The 23,078-nt window shown below is 47.1% G+C and overlaps 1 protein-coding gene across 1 annotated transcript; it reads right to left on the reverse strand.

The window, feature by feature from the left end:
* Positions 1-2,302: 2,302 nt before the first annotated feature.
* LOC311580085 (gamma-tubulin complex component 3-like) lies at positions 2,303-21,363 on the reverse strand. The gene is made up of 6 exons (XM_084751334.1): positions 21,245-21,363; positions 11,080-11,187; positions 8,034-8,101; positions 5,411-5,488; positions 4,546-4,757; positions 2,303-2,618 (listed from the first exon to the last, which is right to left on the reverse strand). Exons 1-6 carry the CDS (start codon positions 21,318-21,320, stop codon positions 2,399-2,401), a joined length of 762 nt encoding a protein of 253 aa, XP_084607460.1. The 5' UTR covers positions 21,321-21,363; the 3' UTR covers positions 2,303-2,398.
* Positions 21,364-23,078: the final 1,715 nt, after the last annotated feature.

The raw sequence follows: 23,078 nt of genomic DNA on the forward strand, positions 1-23,078 counted from the left end.
ATAAGCCATGCTGCCCCTGCCATGCTCCTGGCCACCAGCCGTGCTACAGAACCTCTGTGATCCTCTCAGTAAACTTCTATAGATACCCTTGGCAGCAATTCCTGAATAAGAATCTAGCTTGGACCAAAAGCATGGGCCACCAAAATCTGCAGGAGGCCAAGACTTTGGAGGTATTCCCACACTGACTTTTAAATCCACACTCCCCTCAAGATTCAGCAGCCAGGAGGGAAAGGTGGCTGCTTCAAGTGGTGTGCAGCTCCATCAGTGTTCCAGCCTTACGTAGGCAGGCAGCGACAGCAATGGGTCCCCACATTCCACACCTGTCACACTAGAACCGTGGACGCCTGGTCTGATCACAGCTCCAAGGCCCTTCCTATGCCTCGGAGGTGGCAGTGGTTGGCACAGCGCAGGCCCAAGCTTCCCACTTGCAAGTCTCTTTCCTCTGGCCTTGATGAACCCCGCCTGCCATTCCCTCATCAGTCCTCAGGCCTCGTGTTCTCAGTGGACCCTGACTGACAGCATCAGCAGTTACCAAGGACACTTTCTGCAAGAAGAGCCCAACAGTGACTTCAGGCTCTGGCACGGAGGAGAACAGCACTTCAGGCCTGCAGTGACGATGAACATACCTGACCTACAAGTCCAAATGAGCGGTCCACACTCCTCTGGTCGACATATTTTCTGATTTTATTATGTAACCATCCCAGCTCAGCAAGCCGGAATGCCATGTCCCTCAAAGATTTATTTAAGTTTGCCTAAAAAGTAAACACAGCAAAAGTAAAACTCAAAGACACCAGTAGAATTCACCATCAGCTCTAGCCACCTGTTCTAATATTCTAGCATTAAACAGCAGCCCAAGGAAGATGGAAGTAGCTACCACACCACCAAGAGGAAGAAAGCATGTCAGCAGGGAGGACAGAGTGGGAGGACACCAGGCTCCTTCTGTGTCACTCTGTGGAATAGCATTCTGGGGCCTGCCCACCAGGGACCTTGACAATCCCCAGACACAGGGGAGTGATGACCTTGTCCTGTGGAGAGGAGCAGGGTGTACATCCACAGGAGCAGGGATGTGGGAAGACTGCATCAGGAATGCTGTGTCCAGGACAGCACACCACACTGGCCTCTGTTTCTTGGGTCCTCTACCCTCACTGCAGCAGCCCCAGCAGTGGACTCATGGGGAAAAGCAAGCCTCACCACAGGGGGCCTGTGACAGATCACAGGAGCCACAGATGGTCAGGGCAAGAAGCAAATCCAGCTGTGCCACTCATTCGGTCCCAGATCTGCCAATCCCTGGGGATGCCAGTCAGTAGGATGCTCGTTCTGACTCTAGTGACTTTTCTTATCCCTGAGCGCTGCAGGCGGCACTCGGCTACCGTACCTTCCCTTCCACTTTGTAGCAGTTGTCCGTGCTGCTCATTTTGATGTACTTGCCATCGATGCCCTGGAATACATAGAGAAGGTCCCTCACAAGAACCGCTTCGGTGACCTCCAACGAGACAGTAAGGAACACTCTCTGTGTGACACGCCTTGCACGACTGACTCACTGTGTGCCATACATTTGCTCCCAGGCCACATATGCCAACTCGGTGAGCTCAAGAGGCAGGACAGATGCCAGGGCCTTCTGAGGGGGAGGGCTCCTGCAGTGTCCTCCATGGAGGCCTCAGAAGACAAGGCCACCAGGCAGGTCACCTCCTGCAACCACCAGGCAGATAGGGAGAGGAGAGCACAGCAAGGGGCTGTGTGACACCAGCTTACTCCATGCTTGGCCCTGAGGACCCACACTTACACAAGGGAGGCTAATGTGGTTGAGAAGGTACATGTGTGAGTGCTCCACAGCACAGCTGCTTGGGCAAAGGCTTTCATGTGCCTGAGTTACAAATTACACTGCCCCCATGGCAGTAGCAGCCACAGCCTCAGGACCAGCAGACCATGAACCACCAGCAGAGCCTGCTCCTCAGTACTGGTGACTCTACCTGCCAAGCACTGCTCCACGGTGTATACTCAAGAAAAGCACTCACAAACCCCTTGACTGCCTAATGGGACTTTAAAACCTTCAAACCACCATGGAAACGGCCAGTGAGTTTCCTTCACACTTGTGCCACGCCTAGCTCCAGCACCCTGATCAAGACAGACACCATCCTCCACAGAGCGGGGACTTAACCCCAGAAGTCACTTTCCTGAAGGACTGAGTGGCTACCCAGGAGGAAGAGAATGAGGTGGGAGGACAGGGTCTGGTACAAGGAGGTACAGAGTCCAACATCGAGGGAACCGGCCAGTCAGACAACCGCTGAGAGTGGGCGGCAGCAGAACTATCAGTGGGCAGCGTGGAGCGAGCTCATGAGGCTTCTGGCCACGGCAGGGTCTGGCACCTCATTCTATAAAAACTAGTATCAGGTCCTGGCTAGTGTTGAGAGTGAAATGGCTTCTCGATGCCAAGACACATCTTACCACTCGAATCCCCTTCTCTCCTTGACCTTGTCATGTTTCGAGAAAGAGCACTGGGGAGACCCGTGGAGGTAGCGGTTTGTGAAGAAGGCTGATTTGCAGTCAGAGTCCATGCAAGACGAGGCCCCAACTGCGGTCGAAGGCCATCCCCAACTCCTGGAGCTTGATGAGGCTGTCTAGAGAAATAAAGATAAAAGCATTTATGACTTCAAACAACCTGACTCCACAAGAGACAGAAATGTTCCTAGGAATTTTCTTTACTTTATTAACTAGCTACATTAATTTATAAAGCTGATACCAGGGCTCTCCTATACCACACATGTCCATAACAATCAGCTCCAGGTCCCTGGCACTGTCCTGGTACCGACCCAGTGTTCAGACCCGCTCCCAACTGGATAGTTCACATGTCTGCCCCCACTACTCTTCCCTATTTGAGTTTTCTACCAACACACAGCAGACATCATGCCTACACATAATCAGTTAGAAACTGTAAATTAGTTTTAACTTCAAGATCATGACCTTCATTCATTTAACACTTCCTGAGTTGATAGGTTTCAATACCTGGGCCCTGTCCCATCCACTGGTCACCAGCCCCACCCCACCTTGTGTGCAACCTATGCAAACAGACCCTGCAGCTTTAATTCATTTGGAGAATGTGCAAATACATGAAATGCAAGGCAAAAGTCTCCTGGAAAACATCACAGGCACTCTGTGGAAACCTAAGATCCTGATGCTTATTTCTAGTGACAACTGTAATAAAACTACTGCTTCCTAGAACACTAAAACAGCCTCGGGCTCAAAACTGCACCTGCTGCCCTAGAGTCTATACAGTGCTCTGGGGAAGCCATTCTCCTCCTGCAGTACCCTCGGTATGGGGAGCACCATCACTCCTACCCTGCAGTACCCTCGGTATGGGGAGCACCACCACTCCTACCCTGCAGTACCCTCGGTATGGGGAGCACCATCACTCCTATCCTGCAGTATCCTCGGTATGGGTAGCATCAACACTCCTATCCTACAGTACCCTTGGTATGGGGAGCACCACCACTCCTATCCTACAGTACCCTTGGTATGGGGAGCACCACCACTCCTACCCTACAGTACCCTTGGTATGGAGAGCATCACTCTACCTACCTTGCAGTACCCTCAGTATGGGGAGCACTACTAGTCCTCCCTTGAACTACTGTTGGTGGACACAGACTTACTAAAAGCATTCAGTAATACTGTGCATTTGAAAAGAACTGTAAACGTAAAATAAAAGCCTAATTCAGGTCAAAATTATCTATGTAATTTTTTTCATGACAGCACTAAGCACTCTAAGTTCTAAGGTCACAATTGAGACCCTTTCAGCCAAATGCGGGCTTTGGGTCAGCTGTTGGTAAATGGTACAGCTCATCACAGGGCAATGTGTGGTGCACGCAGCCCATGCTCAGTACCTGCTGTACAATATAAGTCAAAGAGACTTGAGATCCCACCGTGCTTGCACGGGAAACAGCATGCTTTTGACGCTGATTCTCTGACCTCAACCCTGTTCCACCATGACAACCAGCAATGACAATGGCAGGACGCTAACACTGCCTGTCTTAGGCGCATATCCTTGGCTTCCATCCTCTTTGCTCCGAGCACTAACCATAAGTCTGAAAATCACAACCTAAGACAATGCACCCTGCTACTTCTTCAAGTTTTGAGTCCAACAGAAACAGCCTAGCTAAAGGCTTAGGGTTTACAGACCTACAGCCCAACACCCGGGAAGCCTGGGCAGGAAACACACAGCACCTAGATGCTTCTGGTTCTATCATGTTGCATGTGCACAGGCCTGTGTGTGTGTGTGTGTGTGTGTGTGTGTGTGTGTGTGTGTGTGTGTACGTGCGTGCGTGCGTGTGTGTGTGAGCATGTGTGGGTGTGTATGTGTGTGTGTGTGCGGGTGTGTGTGTGTGTATGCGGGTGTGTGTGTGTGTGCGCGCGTGTGGGTGTGCATGTGTGTGTGTGTGTGCGCGCGCGCGCGTGTGTGTGTGTGTGCATGTGTGTGTGTGTGTGTGTGTGTGTGTGTGTGTGTGTGTATGAGAGAGAGAAAGAGAGAGAGAGAGAGAGCACTCAAATTACCCAGGGAGGAAAGGCTGCACAGGTGTGCGGCCACTGAGGCTACACATGCCGATGCTGCTGATTCCGCTGCTGCCCAAGCTGCCAGCACTCTTCGCCTGCGTGCTGTGGTCCTGGTGGCTCAGTGGGAGGCTCTCAGGCCTGGCATGGTAGTAAGGCATTGAGTGAGCATCTCTTGGTAATGGTTGTGCAAATAATGAAGCGTAGCTAGTTACCTGAAATGAAACGCACTGTAAATACACAGGCAAGAAACTATAGGGCACTGTGCCCAGCCTGCAGGGACGCTGTGCCCTGTCCCCATGCTAGGGACACTGTGCCCCTGTCCCCGTGCTAGGGACTCTGTGCCCCTGTCCCTGTGCTAGGGACGCTGTGCCCCTGTTCCTGTGCTAGTTCTGCGACTGTTTCAGCAAGTCAGCAAAGGTACTGCTGAGCTGACAGGGCCAGCCCTCTGAACTCCTGCGGTTACACAAGGAGGAACAGGCCCTCCACCCACACTCCTCAGTTCCTTGCCAGCCAAAAGTCTGCGGAGGGTCTCTCATACTAGGTGCTGCAGCAGGGAAGAGCCAGAGGCTCCAGGAAATGCGCACGGGAAGGCTTACAGCAGGAAGCCTGCTGCTGTGACAGTGACAAGTGCTCACAACAACACCAACCCTTCCAGGCTGTTGGTCCTAATTTGAGGGTCCACTCTTTAGCAGCTGCTACATCAGAATAACATAGTTTTGAAACACATCTTCTGGAAACTTCCGTTCAAAAAGAAAAAATGACTTGACCACCTGGCCTGTAGGCCTTTAGCTTTTCTATTATTTTCTTTCCTATGAAAACATGGTGTGACCAGCCTACAAGACACAGCTAGGGCCCGCTCACCCACCTTGCTGGCTTGCTTGCGAGGATCCTCACTAAGGTTTAGGAAGAGGTAGAGGATTGACCATGTATTTTTCAAAACTCCCTATTTAGAGTAAAAATAAAATATTACAAGAGCTATTGTCTCAACTTTGTTTTCCCTCCTATACTTATTTCCCAAATAGGCATACACTTTAAAATTCACCTGGTGACATTCACTCTGAGCTCATTTCATCAGTCATAAATGGCACTATACTCACGAAGACTGGAAGTGACTCTGTGACCAACACCCAGGTCCTTAACTCCCTGGAAACAAATCCCAAATTTACCCTGCTTTGAATTAGTAAAACTTAACCAACAACAGTGATGTTTTTTTTTAAAAAAGAAAAAACTATTACCAAAAACATGTGGATAAAGCTGGGTATGGTGGCACACACCTTTAATCCCAGCACTCAGCAGGCAGAGACAAGCAGATAGCTGTGAGTTTGAGGCCAGCCTCATGGACACAATGAGTTTCAGGTCAGTCTGGACTCTATAATGTGACTTTGGTTGGGGAAGTGAACTGGTTTTCTAGATTAGTGTCCCATTTGCAGCACAAAAGAGGTCTGTAGAAAAGATAAGCTAAGGATGGAAAGTATTCCACCCCTGTGAGCACCCTGACGTTTCTAATGGAAACAGACATGCAGGCAAATGACACAACTGGAGAGGGTCCCCGGGGAATCTCTAGAAATGTGGCCATGACGAGCAGGAACCAAAAACAGATCCATGGGCTAGAACTGCAAATACAATGAAAATGTCTGCAGGTGTGGACAAGGCCTGGGGGCCTTTGCTGCAGTCCCCAGACACTGCACTGTACTGCGCTGCACAGGGGAGCAGCTGGGAGAAGACTGCAGCAGCCTGGAACAGAGGCAGGCCTCACAGGGCCAGTGACTGCCAGGCCCTGTCTGCACCACATGACACACTTTCTCTGACTCTGTCTCTGTCTCTGTGTCTGGATTTCATTTCTCAGTCAATAACAGCAGCTGCCATTCGCAAATAACCACAGCACCAAGCACTCTAAGTGCACCACTTCCTGTCATCACCACGATGCCAGAGACCCACTCTTCACCCACAAAGGAAACAAGAGCATGTAGGAAACCCCAGGATTCAAACCTGGCTGCTAGGTGTCACTGGCAGGCAGACATAAGACTGCTGAGAGGAGTCAACATGACAGTGGACAACAAAGCAGGAAAAGCAGGCTGCCTAAAGACATGGATACCCAGAGGCACCAGCAAGAAACAAAAGGAAGGCTCCCTAAACCACAGAAGACACCAGGCTGCATGTCTCTGAGGGGGCATGTCCCTAAAGAATGTGCCAGTGGAAAAATACCGTTAAGACCCCTGCCTCTGTAATTAAAGTGAAGGCCAGAATCCCAGCTTTCACTTCAGAAAGGGTGTGAATGGGAAGAAATTGGGGGGGGGGGAGAGTCCCCCAAGTGAACTGGTGCATATAAAATCTGATAATGACATGTTGGAAAGCAAGCCATATATATTTTTAACTACAGAACATGCGCAGCTGAGCTGACCTTCCCACATCAGCCTCCCCAGTTCTGAGACACAGGAGTGTGTTGCCACACTGGGCTTAAGAGCGGCCTCTTTTAACATAGGGAATAGGTAGTGACAGACAGATAGATAGATAGATGACAGATGATAGATAGATAGATATAGTTGATAGATACAGGTAGTTGATAAATGATGGATGGATAGATAGATACAGAGGTGGATAGATAGACAGATAGATAGACAGATAGATAGATAGATAGATTAGATGGATGGATGTAGACAAGCAAGCATAGGAATAAAGAGTTTCAAACAAACTTTTAGAAAACAACCTTCTTAAATTTCAGTCTCACAAGTGCATCTCCATCCGGTGGCCACAGCATCACACAACAGGTTTTGCTGCATCAAACTATCTCCATGATCCTAGCGAGGGCAAGCAGCTCCCTAACTACAGCACATAAACTCCCCTGTCACCTCTGCAGTGTAGAAGTCAGTCACAGATGGAGAAAGACTGAAAACAAGAAAAAGCGCTGCCGCTGCTGGGAACCACCTTGGAAGAGATGGACTGCACACGAGGCTCTCAACTCTTCCTCCTAGGCTCCTCTGGGTCCTTAGTCCTCTCTACCGGAGGAAGAAAGCTAAGTAAACTCAATTCCTTGCAACCAGAAATCACAAAATCTCAACTGTGGTGCAAGTATGTTTGTGAAACTGACAAATCTTTATCAAAATATTAGATTAGGAAACTATTCAAGTATCAGTACCCAATCACAAAAGGGTCAGAATTGTTTTCCCTTCTGTTTTTCACTCTAGCAACAAAATGTGTTGCTCATATAAAACTGCATTAGGCACGGAACTTCTGCTGTGGGGCCAGGTCTGACATCCACCAGTGCACCCACTCTTGGCAATGTCATCAAGGCAACTTCAATGCAAGCTGGAGAGTCCATTTCCTATGCAACAGACAATCGCCAGCCGTCCAACAGGAAGTCCAACTAATACTTCTAACCCTGAACCTTTCAGCTGCAGCGGAAAGCCATTACTGATTGCATAAAGGACAGCATGCAAGGCCACCACACACTCCCAAGCCACTCTCATTCATGGACTTCCAGAACATACCTGCGAATGAAGTTTTCTGTGGAGCTCTGAAAATAATGCGGCATCTACTCCTCTCCTTTGTCGGATGACTGAAAATTTTAAAAGGGGATTAAGCCTATTAGTCACACACACCCTGATTCAGTGTTACGAAAGCATTGCATCTGTGCTAATAGACTGAGACCGCTGAAAAGAATACTGAACTCAGAACCCAAAGAACAGGTCAAGGAGACTTAGCAATCATTTGGTCAGCTCACCTTGCCTGTCTGACATGGGTAAAACATGGAGACTCTCAGGCTGGGTTGTCTACAAATACTGATCCAGAGTGAGGCAAACTGTTCTCAACTACTAACTGAGAAGAGCTACCAGCAGAGAGGGATGGGGCATTGTCCAGGAAAGCATGAATTCACAGGACCACCAGACATGCAGTTCATCTGACTTAAGCCACACCCTAGCCAGGTGGTGCATGCTTTTAACCCTAGCTCTCAGAAGGCAGAGGCAGGCAGGTCTTAAGTCCAAGGCCAGCCTCAATGACCAGCCAAAGTTACATAGGGGTGATACCTTGTCTCAAAAATGGTCACACTCTAACATTTCTGCTAAGCTGTACACCAGTATTCCATATTGCTTCATTATGAAATAATGACTGTTTCAAAAGAAACATCAATGCATTTATTATGAATCTTATTTTCTTTTCTTTTAAATTATTTATTTATTATGTATACAGTGTTTTACCTGCATATACAATTGCACTCCAGAAGAGGGCACCAGATCTCATTGTAGATGGTTGTGAGCCACTGTGTGGTTGCTGGGAATTGAACTCAGGACCTTTGGAAGAGCAGCCAGTACTCTTAACCTCTGAGCCATCTCTCCAGCCCTTTTTTCCCCTCCTTTTTCAAGACAGGGTTTCTCTGTGTTAGCCTTGGCTGTCTTAGACTCACTTTGTAGACCAGGCTGGCCTCAAACTCACAGCGATCTGCCTGCCTCTGCTTCCCGAGTGCTGGAATTAAAGGTGTGCGCCACCACGCCCAGCTTATTAATCTTATTTTCAATGTTTTTATTGTTCAGTTATTACTATTACTATGTGACTTCCTTGAACATCTATACTAATGACATAACTAAGGCACTGGCAAGGAGCTCACCAGGAGGCTAGGAAATCAAATTCACAAAGGAAATTACACTTCTAGGACCCAGCAGTAGGGGTCTTGGTGGAACTTAAAATGTAAGCAGTTTGGAGCTCAGAGTTCACATTTATAGGGGAGCTTGAGTTTCAATATTTGGTAACAGGCTGGAAACCCCAGTTATGCCTCTGCTTATGTAACTATTGAGACCAGGAGCCTTGTGGGTGTCTGAAACCTCCACCAGTATTAAAGCCCGTATCTTTCACGCAGGAAGCACTTTGATGTTCTTTAACATATCTGATTTACAGGGCTCAGTGTCCTTGTGCTTTGGGGCCACTAAGGAAAATAAGGTGGCCCACCATGGTGGCTCACGCCTATCACCCTAGCTTTTCGGGGTGGGATAGCCAGGTCTGAAGCTGGTCTGGGCTGTGAGAAGCACAGAATAATGATAACACAGCCCTTCCTCTGGGGGCTGAGAAGGCGGCGCCGTGACCAGTGTGACAAGGTGGGCAGCAGCAGCGCACGGGCATGCTGAACTAGGATGACTCCTAGACCGCGCAGGAAGGAGTGGGGTGCTACGAGACGTCAACACATTCCCTAAGGCGGTAAGTCATTTACAATCTATACATCGTTTGTTTCTGGGGTGTACTTTCTCGCCACTGTTTTTCAACCATAGTTGACCACGGGTAACTTAAAACCAAGAAAGTAAAGCAGCTGACAAAGAGGGCCACTGTAAGCTCACGCTGAGCTGAGCCAAGGCTGCCTTTCTAGTTTCCTTAGAACCACACTGCTCAAGTCCTCAACAGGAAAGGCACTAGATCTAACCGTGCTGGGGCCACAGCCTCGGCTGTCCACAGCCAGCACTCCTGGACTGTGTTACCGCTCTGCCAGACAACACCCACATAGATCACTGTGCCGTACAGCTCCTAACACAGCACAGTAGGACCCTGTGTTTTGCACACTGACTTCCTAGGAGTGCCATTACCAGCCTGGCAAACAGTTACAAACAAAATCAAAGGCCACTTCATTTGGACAGTTTAAGAGGAGGCCCCAGTAGGAAGCAGCTACTAAGATCCACGGTAGGTTTTTAAGGCCCTCTGAAAGGCCCTGACTGTAGCATGCTCGCACGCCCTTGAAATGTGCTCTCCAAATCAGGACCAGTCAGCTCTCCTACAGAAGGCTGATGACTGCCTGCCACTCAGCGAGCCTAGATGCCACTCCAGAGGCTGAGAGGGGGTGGCAGAGCCGACCTCACCAAACCCAACTGCTATTACCAAACCACATGTCAAGAATAGAGAACCTTCTTCTCCAGGGGCCACCACTCAAAAGAGCCTGAAGTGCCATCTCAGAAGAGAAATGCTCGCACAGCCCTGAATCACAGCAAGACTGATGCTGACAATGAAGGAAGTGGCGATGCCTCACAGAGAGGGCTTAACTGTTAACGCTACACATTGGAAACCAGAAAACAAGGGGTGAAGTCAGTCCCCTTATCTTTTGTATAGTAAAAGTAGATTGCAGTGTTATGACGCATTTAAAACAAACTTCCCCTATGTTTTAATAATGTTAATGCCAAGAAAAAAAAATGAACTGTCCCTATTTTTAATAGTACCTATAATTAAAACAAGCTTGAGGCCAGCATAGATTCACATACACGTGTATATATGGGCATAGATGCAAACATGCATATAAGGATATACACATGCATACATGCAAACACGCATATCCAGACATACACATGCACACATGTATGGATATATAAATAAACACAGACAGGCACATATACACACACATATATACTCACATATAGATGACCATACACACATGTGCACATGTATACATGCACAAATACATGTAGATATATAATATGTATATGCACATATACATGTCACATAGAGTCTTTAGGTTTCACAAGTTTCACAATCTAACACATAATAGTTAAGAAAAATACATACGTTCTTTCTTGAGTTTTTCAGCTACTAGAAATTCATCTCTTTCAACGGTGGGGGCGAAGTTGCTGCCAATGACTCTCATGGCAAATTGGAACTGCTGGGCAACATCAGCTGGAAGGTGAGCAGAGGTTACGAGTTATAACTGGACAGTTTTCATCACCAGGGCACACAACTCAAGACAGCAAACCACTGTCCCCAGTCTTAACTAAGAGGGCAGAAAAGCCATATGAAATCAGTGACTTGAATGAAGAGTTCTATAAAATTTGGGAAAAGACAGCAGAGACACAGAAAAGTCCTAAAGGAAAACTAAACTGGACTGGTAGCCATTTCAAAGGGAGTGACTGAAGTCACAGAATGGGCGAGGGGCTTGGAAATACGCTGGTCAAAGGCCTCTGTGCAGCTTCCAGCTCCCAGGAAGACAGAGGCTGAATCTGTGCACATGAGTTACAATGTAGGTGTGTCTCTGCTTCCTTTAAAGATACATAAAAACGAGAAGGATGCAGCTTAGCTAAGATAAATGTGCTGAGGTGGAAGTGAAGCTGGAGGGATGCCGGAGAACAGACAGGTGTGCAGCACTAACTCAAGGATGAGGATGCCCGCCTGATGTCTGCAAGGCCAGACATGGGTCAGGAGGCAGAGCTGTCTTTCTTTTCTGTTGCTCTGATAAATTCTCAACCCAAAGCAACTCAAGGGAGAGTAGGTTTATCTGATTCACAATGTTAAGTTACAGTCCATCACTGCAAGGAAATCAATGGGCATGACATGAACCAACTGCGCACACTACATCCAGTGAATAAAGTAATGAATTTAAAATTGTAAGCAAGCCAGCCACAGTGGTGCATGTCTGTAATCCCAGCACTCAGAGAGGCAGAGACAGGTGGATCGCTGTGAGTTCGAGGCCAGTCTGGCCTACAAAGCAAGCCGAGGACAGGCAAGGCTACACAGAGAAACCCTGTCTGGGGGTGGGGGACACACAACAAAGCAAAACTAAAACTGTATGCAGGTGCTCAGTCCCCTTTCTCTACGCTCATACAGCCCAGGCTCCTGTCTAGGGAATGGTGACACCCACAGTAGGCAGGACTTGCCACAAATCAAGAAAATTCCTATGGACATTTCAGCAGGCCAACCTAGACAATCGCTCAGTAGAACAGCCTTTTCAGGTGATTCTAGATTAATCCACCTCTTGCCAACTTGGCACACAGACATATCACTTTAAGTGATACCCTTCTACTCTTTATCCCCAAAGTCTTTTGTTACTCTCTGAAGTGGTTTGAATAGAAATGGTCCCTTGGGGTCATATACTTGAATGCTTGGCCATTAGGAAGTGTTGCTAACTGTGAGGGATTAGGAGGGGTGGCCTTGTTGGAGAAGTGTGTCCCTGGGGGTGGGCCTTGAGGTTTCAGAAGCCCAAGCAGGAGGAGGCTCTCACACTTCCTGCTGCCTGAGGATCCAGACGTAGAGTTCTCAGACCCTTCTCCCACACCATGTGTACCTGCCCATCACCATGAGTCCCAACAGGATAACAAACTAAACCCCTAAAACTGTAAGCAAGCCCCAATTAAATGTTTTCCTTTTTAAGGGTTGCCATGGTCACAGTGTCTCTTCACAGCAACAGAACAGGGACTAAGACAGAAGTTGGTACTAGGAGCAGGGTATTGCTGTGACAGGCCAGGCCATGCTGATGGTTGGTGGAATGTGCACTTTGTGACTTCGGACTGGAAAGCAGTTATATGTTTTAAGTGGCGCTTACCAGGCCATCCTAATTGGAACAGGGAAGACAGTGGTGCTTAAAACAAACCAGATTATAACTGCCTGGTTCAAGAGGTTTCCAAAAAGAATATTAGAAGGTGGCCTACAGACCATCCTTATAATAGTTTGTCACAAATAAATAAATAAATAAATAAATAAATAAATAAATAGTGCCTTGTTTTGCCCTTGTCTGAAAAAAACCTGCCCGAGGGTAAATTGAACAGTTTCAGATTAATGGCATTGGCAGAGATTTCAAAACAGCCTAGTATTGATTGTTGCATGGTCATTAATGGCCAGTCAATCTTATGCAGATCTGTAATGAAAAGGAGCAAACTGAACAAGGGAAAATACCAATTGTACAGTTTGAGGAGAAAAGAGACACCAGGAAGTGTAATGGAGCTAAGGCCAGTGCTCAGTGAGATAAAAAGCTTAAAGGAAAGCCCGATGCTAAAGGGAAGAAGTGGGAGCGGTGACTTCGGGGCAAGACCCACCCAGTTAAAGAACTAAGGAAAGGCTGAAGCAGTGAAGAAAAAACAAAACAAAACAGAAATCCCAGAAAGCTGGTGAAAATGTATTTGAACAAGAAAGACAGTTCCAGCCCTGGCAGCTTCAGCCATGTAGTTTAGTATAAAGGGTAGAAGAAAGGAGTTATGGAATCTCCCTCCACAACTGAGGAAAGATGCAGAGGCCAGGCATGCCAGGTGTGTTTGCATGGAGACCCAGAGAGGCCATGCTGTGAAGCTGTGAGGTTGAAGCCAGAGTTAAATGTTTTCTTTATAAGAAATGACTTGGGGGCTGGAGAGATGGCTCAGAGGTTAATAGCACTGACTGCTCTTCCAGAGGTCCTGAGTTCAATTCCCAGCAACCACATGGTGGCTCACAACCATTTATAATGTGACTTGATGCTCTCTTCTAGCCTGCAGGTTTACATCTAGGCAGAGCACGGTATACATAATAAATAAAGATCTTTAAAAATAAAAAGAAAGAAATGACACAGACATGGTGTCTCTTTACAACAGAACACTGACTAAGAAGCCCTCATAATGTAAATGTAAAATATAGTCCAATTTTAAGTCTACAAAGTCTTGAGATTTTTCAATATTTTGAAAGTTCAAATTTTTTCTATAAAATCAAAAACAATGTATATATTTCTAACATATAATGGCATAGAACAAATGTCCAATTTTCAAAATGGAATAACCAAGGGCATAGCAAGGAATAATCAAAGCAAAACTCCAAATCCAATATGGCCAAAACCAAACCCCGTAGCTCCATGTCTAACACCTGGGGCTCGTAATGAAGCTGGCTGGGCTCCGCAGGCTTCAGGCAGCCCATTCCTTCAGCCCTTCAACTTGTGGCACGCACAGCTTCTCTTTCCAACGTAGTCCAGTTCCACTTCCTGCCTGTAGCTCTTCCTGGCACATGTCCCATGATTCTGGCATCCCCAGCACTAGCCTCTGAGGGCTTGCTTCTCTCTGGGGACCTCAACCCTGCCAGCAGCTCTCCCTCACTCCTTCCTTCTTGTGTCTTTCATACTTTCAAAACCAACAGCAAAAGGGAGCCATCATCTGGAGGTGTAGCCTACACCCACGGACCATAGATACATCAACTCCTGTGTGCTGCCCTTGAGGAAACACTTTCCTGATGTCCAGTGCAACCACCAGGTGCTGAGCTCTGTATCAGCCAGAGCTGCTTTTCTGTCTGTTCTTCCTTGTTATAAACTTGAAGCTTGAGCACACATCTAACAAACAATTCATTGTTTTTAAATTCAACTTCACTCAAAATCTCACAGAACTGGCAAATGAAGCGAGACCTTAACAAATCTTACAGGCTTGTCCCTGAGCCACCTTGTGACTCAGTCCTTCTCCCAGTGCTCATGACAAGGCTTCCACTGTCCTCATATTCTCTCACTCTCCGAGATCCAAAGAGAAAGCCCCGAAACTCTCCTCACGGCACCTGATGGCTTTTCTAGCCCCAAATTCCATTGTTTCCATATTCTTCCCACAAACAGTTCCAAAGACACAAAGCCACACAGTCATGCCCCTGGCCCACCCTAACCTACATAGTCCCCACAGTCATGGCCACGGGCCACCCTAACCTAGAGAATGCCTCATTGACACTCCCTTCCCAGGTAATTCTCTATTGTGTCGAAATGACAGTTAAACCTAACTATCCACAGGGAAAAATGTCAAGAAAAAAAACAGTAAGCCGGGCATGATGGCACACGCCTTTAATCCCAGCACTCGGGAGGCAGAGGCAGGCAGATCACTGTGAGTTCAAGGCCAGCCTGGTCTACAAAGAGAGTCCAGGACAGAGAAACCTGTCTCACAAAACAAAACAAAAAAAAAAACATTAAATACATTATACACTCTGCAGAAGCCTAGAGAGGTGCAGCAAGGAAAGGAGTGTCATTCTCTCAAGGTATAGGTCAGAAGGGAAGGAGCTGCATATGTGGAGGAAAAGCCAGTCCCCGCCTAGTATCCCAGACAACCACTGATCCCATCCAGGCAAACCTCAAAGGATAAGACATACAGCAAGTCAGCAAAGACTAGTGATCAAAGTCAGAGGCTGGCCTCAGAGGCGCAGGAAGCTGAGAGGAAAGACAGGGGCAGTTCCAGTTCCCAACAGGAGCCAGGTCCCTAACAACCCTTCTCCAGGACCGAGGAAGCTGATAGAAAAGACGAAGACGGGCGAAGCTCCCAGCAGCAGCAAGGTCTCCGGCAGTTCTTCCATGAAGAAGCCCAGCACCTGCCTTAAGTATCATCAAGGCATATGGAACAAACAGAGATGCATACAGAGGGGAGGGGCGGGGAAGGGGAAGAGGCGGCTTCTGGGCCCGCTAGCCTGCTCAACACAGGAAAACAAGAGGGCCTGTTCCAAATGGAAGGAGGGCAAGGACTGGAGCTAGGGGTTGTCCTCTGCTCTCCACACACGCATGTGCGCTCATTCTTACACATGAATGAACATGCCTGTGCGCATGCTCACACACACACACACACACACATACACACACACAGATTTTTATACGTAACTGCAATTAGCCATCATATTTTCTCTAACATTAACAGAATTAAACCAGAAATCAGTATCAAATCTGAAAAATCACCAACAGCCTTAGTTAAGGTGACTACTTCTGTGATGAAACACCGTGACCAAAAGCAACTTGGGGAGGAAAGGGTTTATTTGGCTTACATTCTATGTCACCTCTCATCATCAAAGCAAGTCAGGATGGGCAGAAATCTGGAGACAGGAGCTAAGGCAGAGGCCATGGAGGAGTGCTGTTTATTGGCTTGCTCCTCATGGCTTGCTCAGGCTGTTTTCTTGTAGAACCCAAGATCACCAGCCCAGGGATGGTCCCATCCACCACTAATCCCGCCATTTAATTCACTAATTAAGAAAATGCCCTACAGGCTTGCCTACAGCCCCATCTTAAGGAGCCATTTTCTCAATCAAGTCTCCCTCCTCTCATGACTACAACATGTATCAAGCTGACACTGGCCAGCCAGCACACCAAGTATTCAGAGCCAATCAATACATAATACATATGCAAAAATGAAAATAAATTTAATGAAAATGAAAATCAGATATACTACAAAGACTTGAAGTCAGTAATTTTAGTCTATACAAGAAAATCTACAAAACAGAGCAACTAAACTGAAAGTATGCATTAGGAAACAATAAAACTGTGAGGTGACAGGGGCCCTGATCTCACAGAAACTTGAAAGAAGGTCTAATATCAATACTATTCATGTAGAAACACCCACTCACAGCAGAAAAGTCAAATTCTTGGTCAGTGAGAAAACTGAGCGTCTAGAGCAGAGAAGCTCAAGCCAAGCAGTTACGGCCAACATTAGCAGCCACAGATCAGGCTATCCCTGCCATGCCTGCCACCATTTGGTGACAATGGCACTTCAGCTCTGTGGTCTTCATCTCCAAAACAGAATCCTATCTAATGGTGGGGAAAGCATCAGACAAGGGTACTAAAATAAACCTTAATCTTCAAAACTGCCCCCCCACACACCAAGAAAGATCCAAGTTCAGAGGAGCCCAAGGAGACCCAACTAAGAGGAACAAGTGGCCTCTCACTAGAATCCTGAGGATTAAGTAACACCTAAGGGAGCCTAAAAAGCAGGAGCTTGGTTAATACTGTGAACTGGAATTCCCAGAAAAGTCACATCCAGGTTAAAGATTCCACAAGGCAGTCAGGTGGGTGGTGCACACCTTTAATCCCAGCACTCAAGGAGGCAGAGGAAGTCGGATCTCTGTGAGTTCGAGGCCGGCCTGGTCTACAAAGCGAGTCCAGGACAGCCAGGGCTACATAGAGAAACCCAGTCTTGGGGTGGGTGGGGCGAAGATGCCACAAGGCTGATAGGCCTATTATCACTTCCGTGGCTACAGAAGCTGCAATGGAGCAGGTCTAGAGCTCACCCCTCGTAGGGCCCACTCACTGGCCACCTTGGCGTCTGGCCTGCCATCCACCTTGGTGACTATCAGGTGTTGTGGAATACAGACCCCAGCCCCCACCAACCCTCAGATGAGAGTGTCATCAAACAGGACCTGAGGTCAATAACAGCAACTCACTCCTTTGCTGTACCCAACCTACCTGACCTTCACCCGGATACATGTGAAAAGCGCCTTGACTCATGACTTTGTTTCACTCTGTTGCTACACTTTATAAAACTGTTACCATGTTACAAGGCATTAGGGGTTACCTGAATCTGTGTGCACAGACCACAGTCACTTATGTTTAGCTCAAAAATAAATTGTCTCTTCCTCCGTTTGAAGTGACAGTTGCGCTTCTGCATCAACAATTACAACGTACCATTTCAGACTGTGACACTGCACCTTGGTGAGCAACATGCTCCTGCTTCTTGCTTCACCACTAGAAGAGATGGTGTTGGTCAAGAGATCTGTGTGTGTACAATTTTCTTGTAAATCTAAACCATTCTAAAACACTAGGTGCTTTTAAAAAATATAACAGCAGGCCCTCTCTTCACAAACCCTGGCTCTAACTGTTCTGGAACAGCCCATGCTATCAACATTATTTAAGCATCCATTTCAGTAATTTCTGTCTTCAAGACAAGAATAAAACAAGTATAGTTTGGGGAAAGGTTGTTCCTTTTTTAAGCTCAAAAATTAATCTCAACTTGTACCATATAACAAAAAACTGACTCATTTCACACAAAATAATATAATATAACCTCTCCCAGGGAAAAAGATGAAAAAAAAGAAATCTTTATGACTTTGGATTTGATAACAGTTCTTCACACAACACCAAAATCATGATCATTTTAAAATACATTTTCTCTTATTTATTGGGTGGGGGGTCCTGAGGGAAAGGTGGCATGCTAGAACTCAAAGGACCAGCTGGATGTCCTGGTGCACACCTGTAATCTCAGCACTCAAGGAGGGAGAGGCAAGAGGATCGCTCTGAGTTCGAGGCCAGCCTTGTCCACAAAGCAAGGCCAGTACAGCCAAGGCTACACAGAGAGAACCTGTCTTGAAACAAAGAAACAAAAATAAAATTAAAAAAAAGAAATCACAGGAATACTTCCCAAGCCAGTCCCAGCCTGCACCCTCGTGCAGGAGGCTGTCTGTCTTGCTGCTTTAATCACTGAGCAGCAGACTGGAGACTAGCTGGTTCTTGAGCTTCCAGATGATTCTCCTGTCTCTGCCTCCCATACTGCCTTAGTACTGCTGTTATTACAGACACACACCACCAAGCAAGGCTTTGTACACAGGTTCTGGAGACTATAGGGCAAGCTCTTTCACTGGCTGAGCCATCTCCCTGCCCTTCCCCCTTTCCAATATGAAGAAGAGAATTCACCAAGATGTTGAGGCGAGGGAGATGGCTCAGCAGTTAAGAGCCCTGTTGCTCTTCCAAAAGACCAGAGTCCAATTCCCAGCCCATGGCAGCTCACAACCATTAGCAACTCAGGTTCCAGGGATCCTGCATCCTCTTGTGACCTCTGCAGTCAATGCACATGCATAGTGCACAGACAGACATGTGAGTAAAATACCTATACACATAAGTATTTCTAGAAAGCCTTTAAAAATACTAATAATTTTGCTCTGCATAAAAAACAACTGTTAAGAGTTAAAATACTGGGGCGGGGAGGAGGAGTTTTCAAAGCACAAAACAATAGACTCATACCTAGAAAAATAACATTCAAAGTTATAAAAGTGGAAGACGCAATCCAGCGAGAACACAAGCGAATGCTATAAAGGAAACAAAATGAGACACAGCATTAGGAAGAGCTATGAGTGTCAAAACAAGATGTCAGGACAAGATGCTCAACAGCATCAGGCAAGGGAAATGAAACAGTAAACTACCGCCACACACCTGTCAGACCGCAACACAACACCAACACAGACTGCGACAACAGAGAATGCAGTGGACTCAGCAACCCCAACTCCATTCACAGCAAAGGCAGCAGCATCTTCAAGGAGCTTTATGGAATACTTCATCTGGCATCTCTCTGAAAGACCAGTGAGTCCCAAGGGACAATCATAAATGGGGGGAGGGGGGCCAGAGGACACAGAATTTTGCTAAAAAGCAGCGCTCAAATCACCTGTAGGCTGTGAAACTTTTATCAATCAAAAGGGACTTTAATGTAAAATTCAAATTTAAAAATCCATAATGAATAACTTCAAAATTCACTTTTAACTATGAGCTTCTTTCTGGAAGGTTAAAAATGTTGGACCCAATGCAATAAAGAAAAAGTGATTTTATGGTCATAACCAACAACCTTAGCTATCTGATTTCACCTATGACTGGGACAGTTGATCAAAAAGGTACACTGTCCTCCACTCACTCTCCCCAGATGCTGAAATGACCCTCACTCGCTCTTCCTGGATCGCTACAGTAGCCGCTTCAATTCCTAGAGGCTTACTTTCCTCCTAAGCTCCTTCTATCCACCTTCCCACATAGATTAGCGCTTTACCTCTTTCGCTGTTCATCAACACAGCAGTCACATCCCCTCCATTAGACAGTAGGAGCATCTCTTATGACGAGGGGGATTCAGAGATCTTTTACATGAATGAATTCCACAATCAAACACCACAAGGTATAAAGCAATAACTGCATTAAGTTAATGCTTCAATAGTGACACACAGCAATTCATTTACGGCTTTGACAAGTTGTTACAAATTATGAAAGATCAAAAGGCTCCGTCAATTTTTAAAACACAATTTTTCTAAAGCCTGTCTTGAAAACGTGGCTATTTAGCCCTTAACGGTCTGAGGCATAAGGAGCAACTAACCCAGTCATGTCAATAACTAAAATGTTCCCTCATGATGCGACCCCACTCATCTCCAAAATGAGCTTCAAGAGACGAGATCCTTGACCTTTCCCCCCCTACGGAAAGGGAAAATTTTTTATTAGCATTAAAGCAACCAGAAGAGCAGAGCTCTCTAACTCATAAGTGCAGGTCGACAGGTATGCTAGCCCAAGGTCCCAGATCACAACTCACAAAGAATGCGGAGATGGGAGACAAAAGCCTACTGAGTGTTCCAGGGTCTGGCTGGCCATAAAAGATAGTTAGAATACACAAGGACAAATTCCTGAGAGAAACAGGTACAGGACATTGTCGAGTGAGTAATGAGACAAGACCCCTCATCCGATATTATGGTGTCTGCTTAATCCCCCCCTTGAGGCCCGCACACAATGTTCCAGGTTTGAGTTTAACCAGATGTGTTGTTAGCTCAGATAAACATCTACCCTCAGTTTTCAAGAAAGACAGGAACCAAGGACTGCACCCATGTGATTAAGTCTGAGCTTACCCCAGATCTGCCTATGCAATTTGCTGATGTTCAAATGTTTGAAACAAACAATCATTTGTGGCCGCACCAAAACTTCCCACTCCCCCCAACCCTTGCCCATATAAACCCTTAACACGTGGGCTTCTTGGTCGACCCCTCTGTCTCCTGCGTGAGATACGTGTCGACCTGGAGCTCCGCCAATAAACTGCCTCATGTGTTTACAGCAAGACGGTTGTTTGTGTGTCTTTGGGTGCACGCCATCCCGAGGCTTGAGAGAGGGTCTCCCTTCTGGGGTCTTTCACTACCACAGCAAAGTGGGCAGAAACGCTTTGAGGTCTGGCTTCTTAGAAGCACTATTCGCTACTTGAACTCTCCAGGGAAAAAACATAGCATCGTTTAACCCTGGACTCATCACCAGAGGCAGAAATGACAGCAGAGTGCGAAGCATGCAGAAGCAGAGCTGCAGTGTGCGTTGCAGTCTGGACAAGGAAGCAAAAGCAAAGCCCTGCTACAGCAGCTCAGGCCGGGGGCCCCGGGCAGGGACATCCCGCGTGCGTGCCCCACCCCTTTCCTTCCGCGGGGGCCAGGGATAAAAACTACCCCGGCGGCCAGGGTCATGGCGCTCAGCATCCACAGCTCACAGCCCTGCCGCACATACGTTCGCTCCGACCCAGGATCCGGCAGCACAGATTCTGCAGCAGAACTTTGGGCAACTTCTGATCTGGGGTCGCCATTACCGTGCCTGGTCTGCGCGCCACAGCCTCCCCTTGCCCCAGGATACCGCGCCTGGAGTACGGCGCCACCATATTCGCGGAAGCGGCAAAAGCGCGTGCCTCCCATTATGCACTGCTTCCCGCGCGAGGTGCGCATGCGCCCCCCTTTGGCGCCAGTCTTCACAGCTTCTCGTCGCCGGAAGAGTTGTGGCGGCGGCTGTAGGGTTAGTGTTAGGGTTATGTTAGGGTTACATTCGTGGTTAAGATTAGGTTACGGTTAGGCTTAGGGTTAGGGTTAAGGTTAGGGTTAGGGTTAGGGTTAGTTTAGTGTTTGAGTTAGTGTTATGGTAAGTGTTAGGGTTAGGGTTAGGGTTAGGGTTAGGTTTAGCGTTAGGGTTAGGTTTAAGGTTAGGGTTGGGGTTGGGGTTAGGTTTAGGTTTACGGTTAGGGTGAGTTTGGGGTTAGGGTTGGTGTTAGGGTGGGGTTAGCGTTAGGGTTAGGGGTAATGTTAGGGTTAGGGTCAGGTTTAGGGTTAGGGTTAGGGTAAGGTTAGGGTTAGTGTTAGGGTTAGGTTAGGGTTATTATTAGGGTTCGGTTTAGATTTAGCATTAGGGATAGGGTTAGGGTTAAGGTTAAGGTTAGGTTAGGCTTAAAGTTAGGGTTAGGGTTTGGGTTAGGGTTAGGGTTAGGTTTAGATTTGAGTTTGGGCTTATGGTAGGGTTAGTGTTAGGGTTGGGTTAGGATTAGTGTTCTGGTTAAGGTTAGGGTTTAGTTTAGGGTTAGTGATAGGTTTAGGCTTAGGTTGGGTTTAGGCATAGGGTTAGGGTTAGGATTAGTTTTAGGTTTACGGTTAGGGTTAGGGTTATGCTTAGGGTTAGGTTAGGTTTAGGGTTAGGGTTAGGGTTAGGGTTAGGGTTAGGGTTAGGGTTAGGATTAGGGTCAGGTTTACGTTTTAGGGGTAGGTTTAGGATTAGGGTTTGGTTAGGCTAGGGTTAAGGTTTGGTTTGGGTTAGGGTTAAGGTTAGGGTTAGGGGTAGGGATAGGTTTAGGGTTAGGGATAGGTTAGGGTTAGTGTTAAGGTTAATGTTAGTGTTAGGGTTAGGGATTGGTTTAGGGTTAGGGTTGTGTTTGCGGTTGGGGTTAGGGTTAGGGTTCCTGTTAGGGTTAGAATTAGGGTTAAGGTTACGTTTAGGTTTAGGGTTAGGTTAGTGTTAGGATTAGGATTAGGGCTAGGTTTAGGGTTACGGTTAAGTTTAGTGTTAGGATTAGGTTAAGGATACATTTAGGTTAGGGTTAGGGTAAGGGTTAGGGTCGGCCTTCTGGGCCGACCAGAAGGGACGTCGATCCAAAAAGCTGAACTTATTGCTTTGACCCAAGCACTAAGACTGGCGGAGGGAAAGGCTATCAATATCTACACTGATAGCCGGTATGCTTTCGCAACAGCTCATGTCCACGGAGCAATTTATAGACAACGTGGGCTGCTGACTTCAGCTGACAAAGACATTTTAAAAAATTCTTAGTTGTTAGAGGCTGTCCATTTGCACTGCTAGGTGGCGATCATCCATTGCCAAGGACATCAAAAAGAGACTGGCCCCATAGAAAGGGGGAACCAAATGGCTGACCAGATGGCCAAAGAGGCGGCACAAGGACCGATGATTCTAATAGCTAAGGTTATGCCCCAACATGCTGAGGGGATTCCCGAGAAAAGGATCCTCACAGAAGAAGAGGGGCTAGAATACCTGGCTAGTATACACCGCCTAACCCACCCAGGGCCGAAGA

Source organism: Acomys minous, assembly GCF_964271855.1.
Source record: "Acomys minous genome assembly, chromosome: 12".
Classification (NCBI taxonomy): domain Eukaryota; kingdom Metazoa; phylum Chordata; class Mammalia; order Rodentia; family Muridae; genus Acomys; species Acomys minous.

What these genes read in the sequence shown, in the direction of transcription:
- LOC311580085 (XM_084751334.1), bottom strand. Translation starts at nt 21,320, where the DNA reads ATGGCGACCCCAGATCAGAAGTTGCCCAAAGTTCTGCTGCAGAATCTG. An exon ending in GATCCTGGGTCGGAGCGAAC is followed by an intron (nt 11,188 to 21,244) that starts GTATGTGCGGCA and finishes CTCACCTTCCAG; the next exon opens with CTGATGTTGCCCAGCAGTTC. An exon ending in GTGCAGCCTTTCCTCCCTGG is followed by an intron (nt 2,619 to 4,545) that starts GTAATTTGAGTG and finishes TTATTTCTCTAG; the next exon opens with ACAGCCTCATCAAGCTCCAG.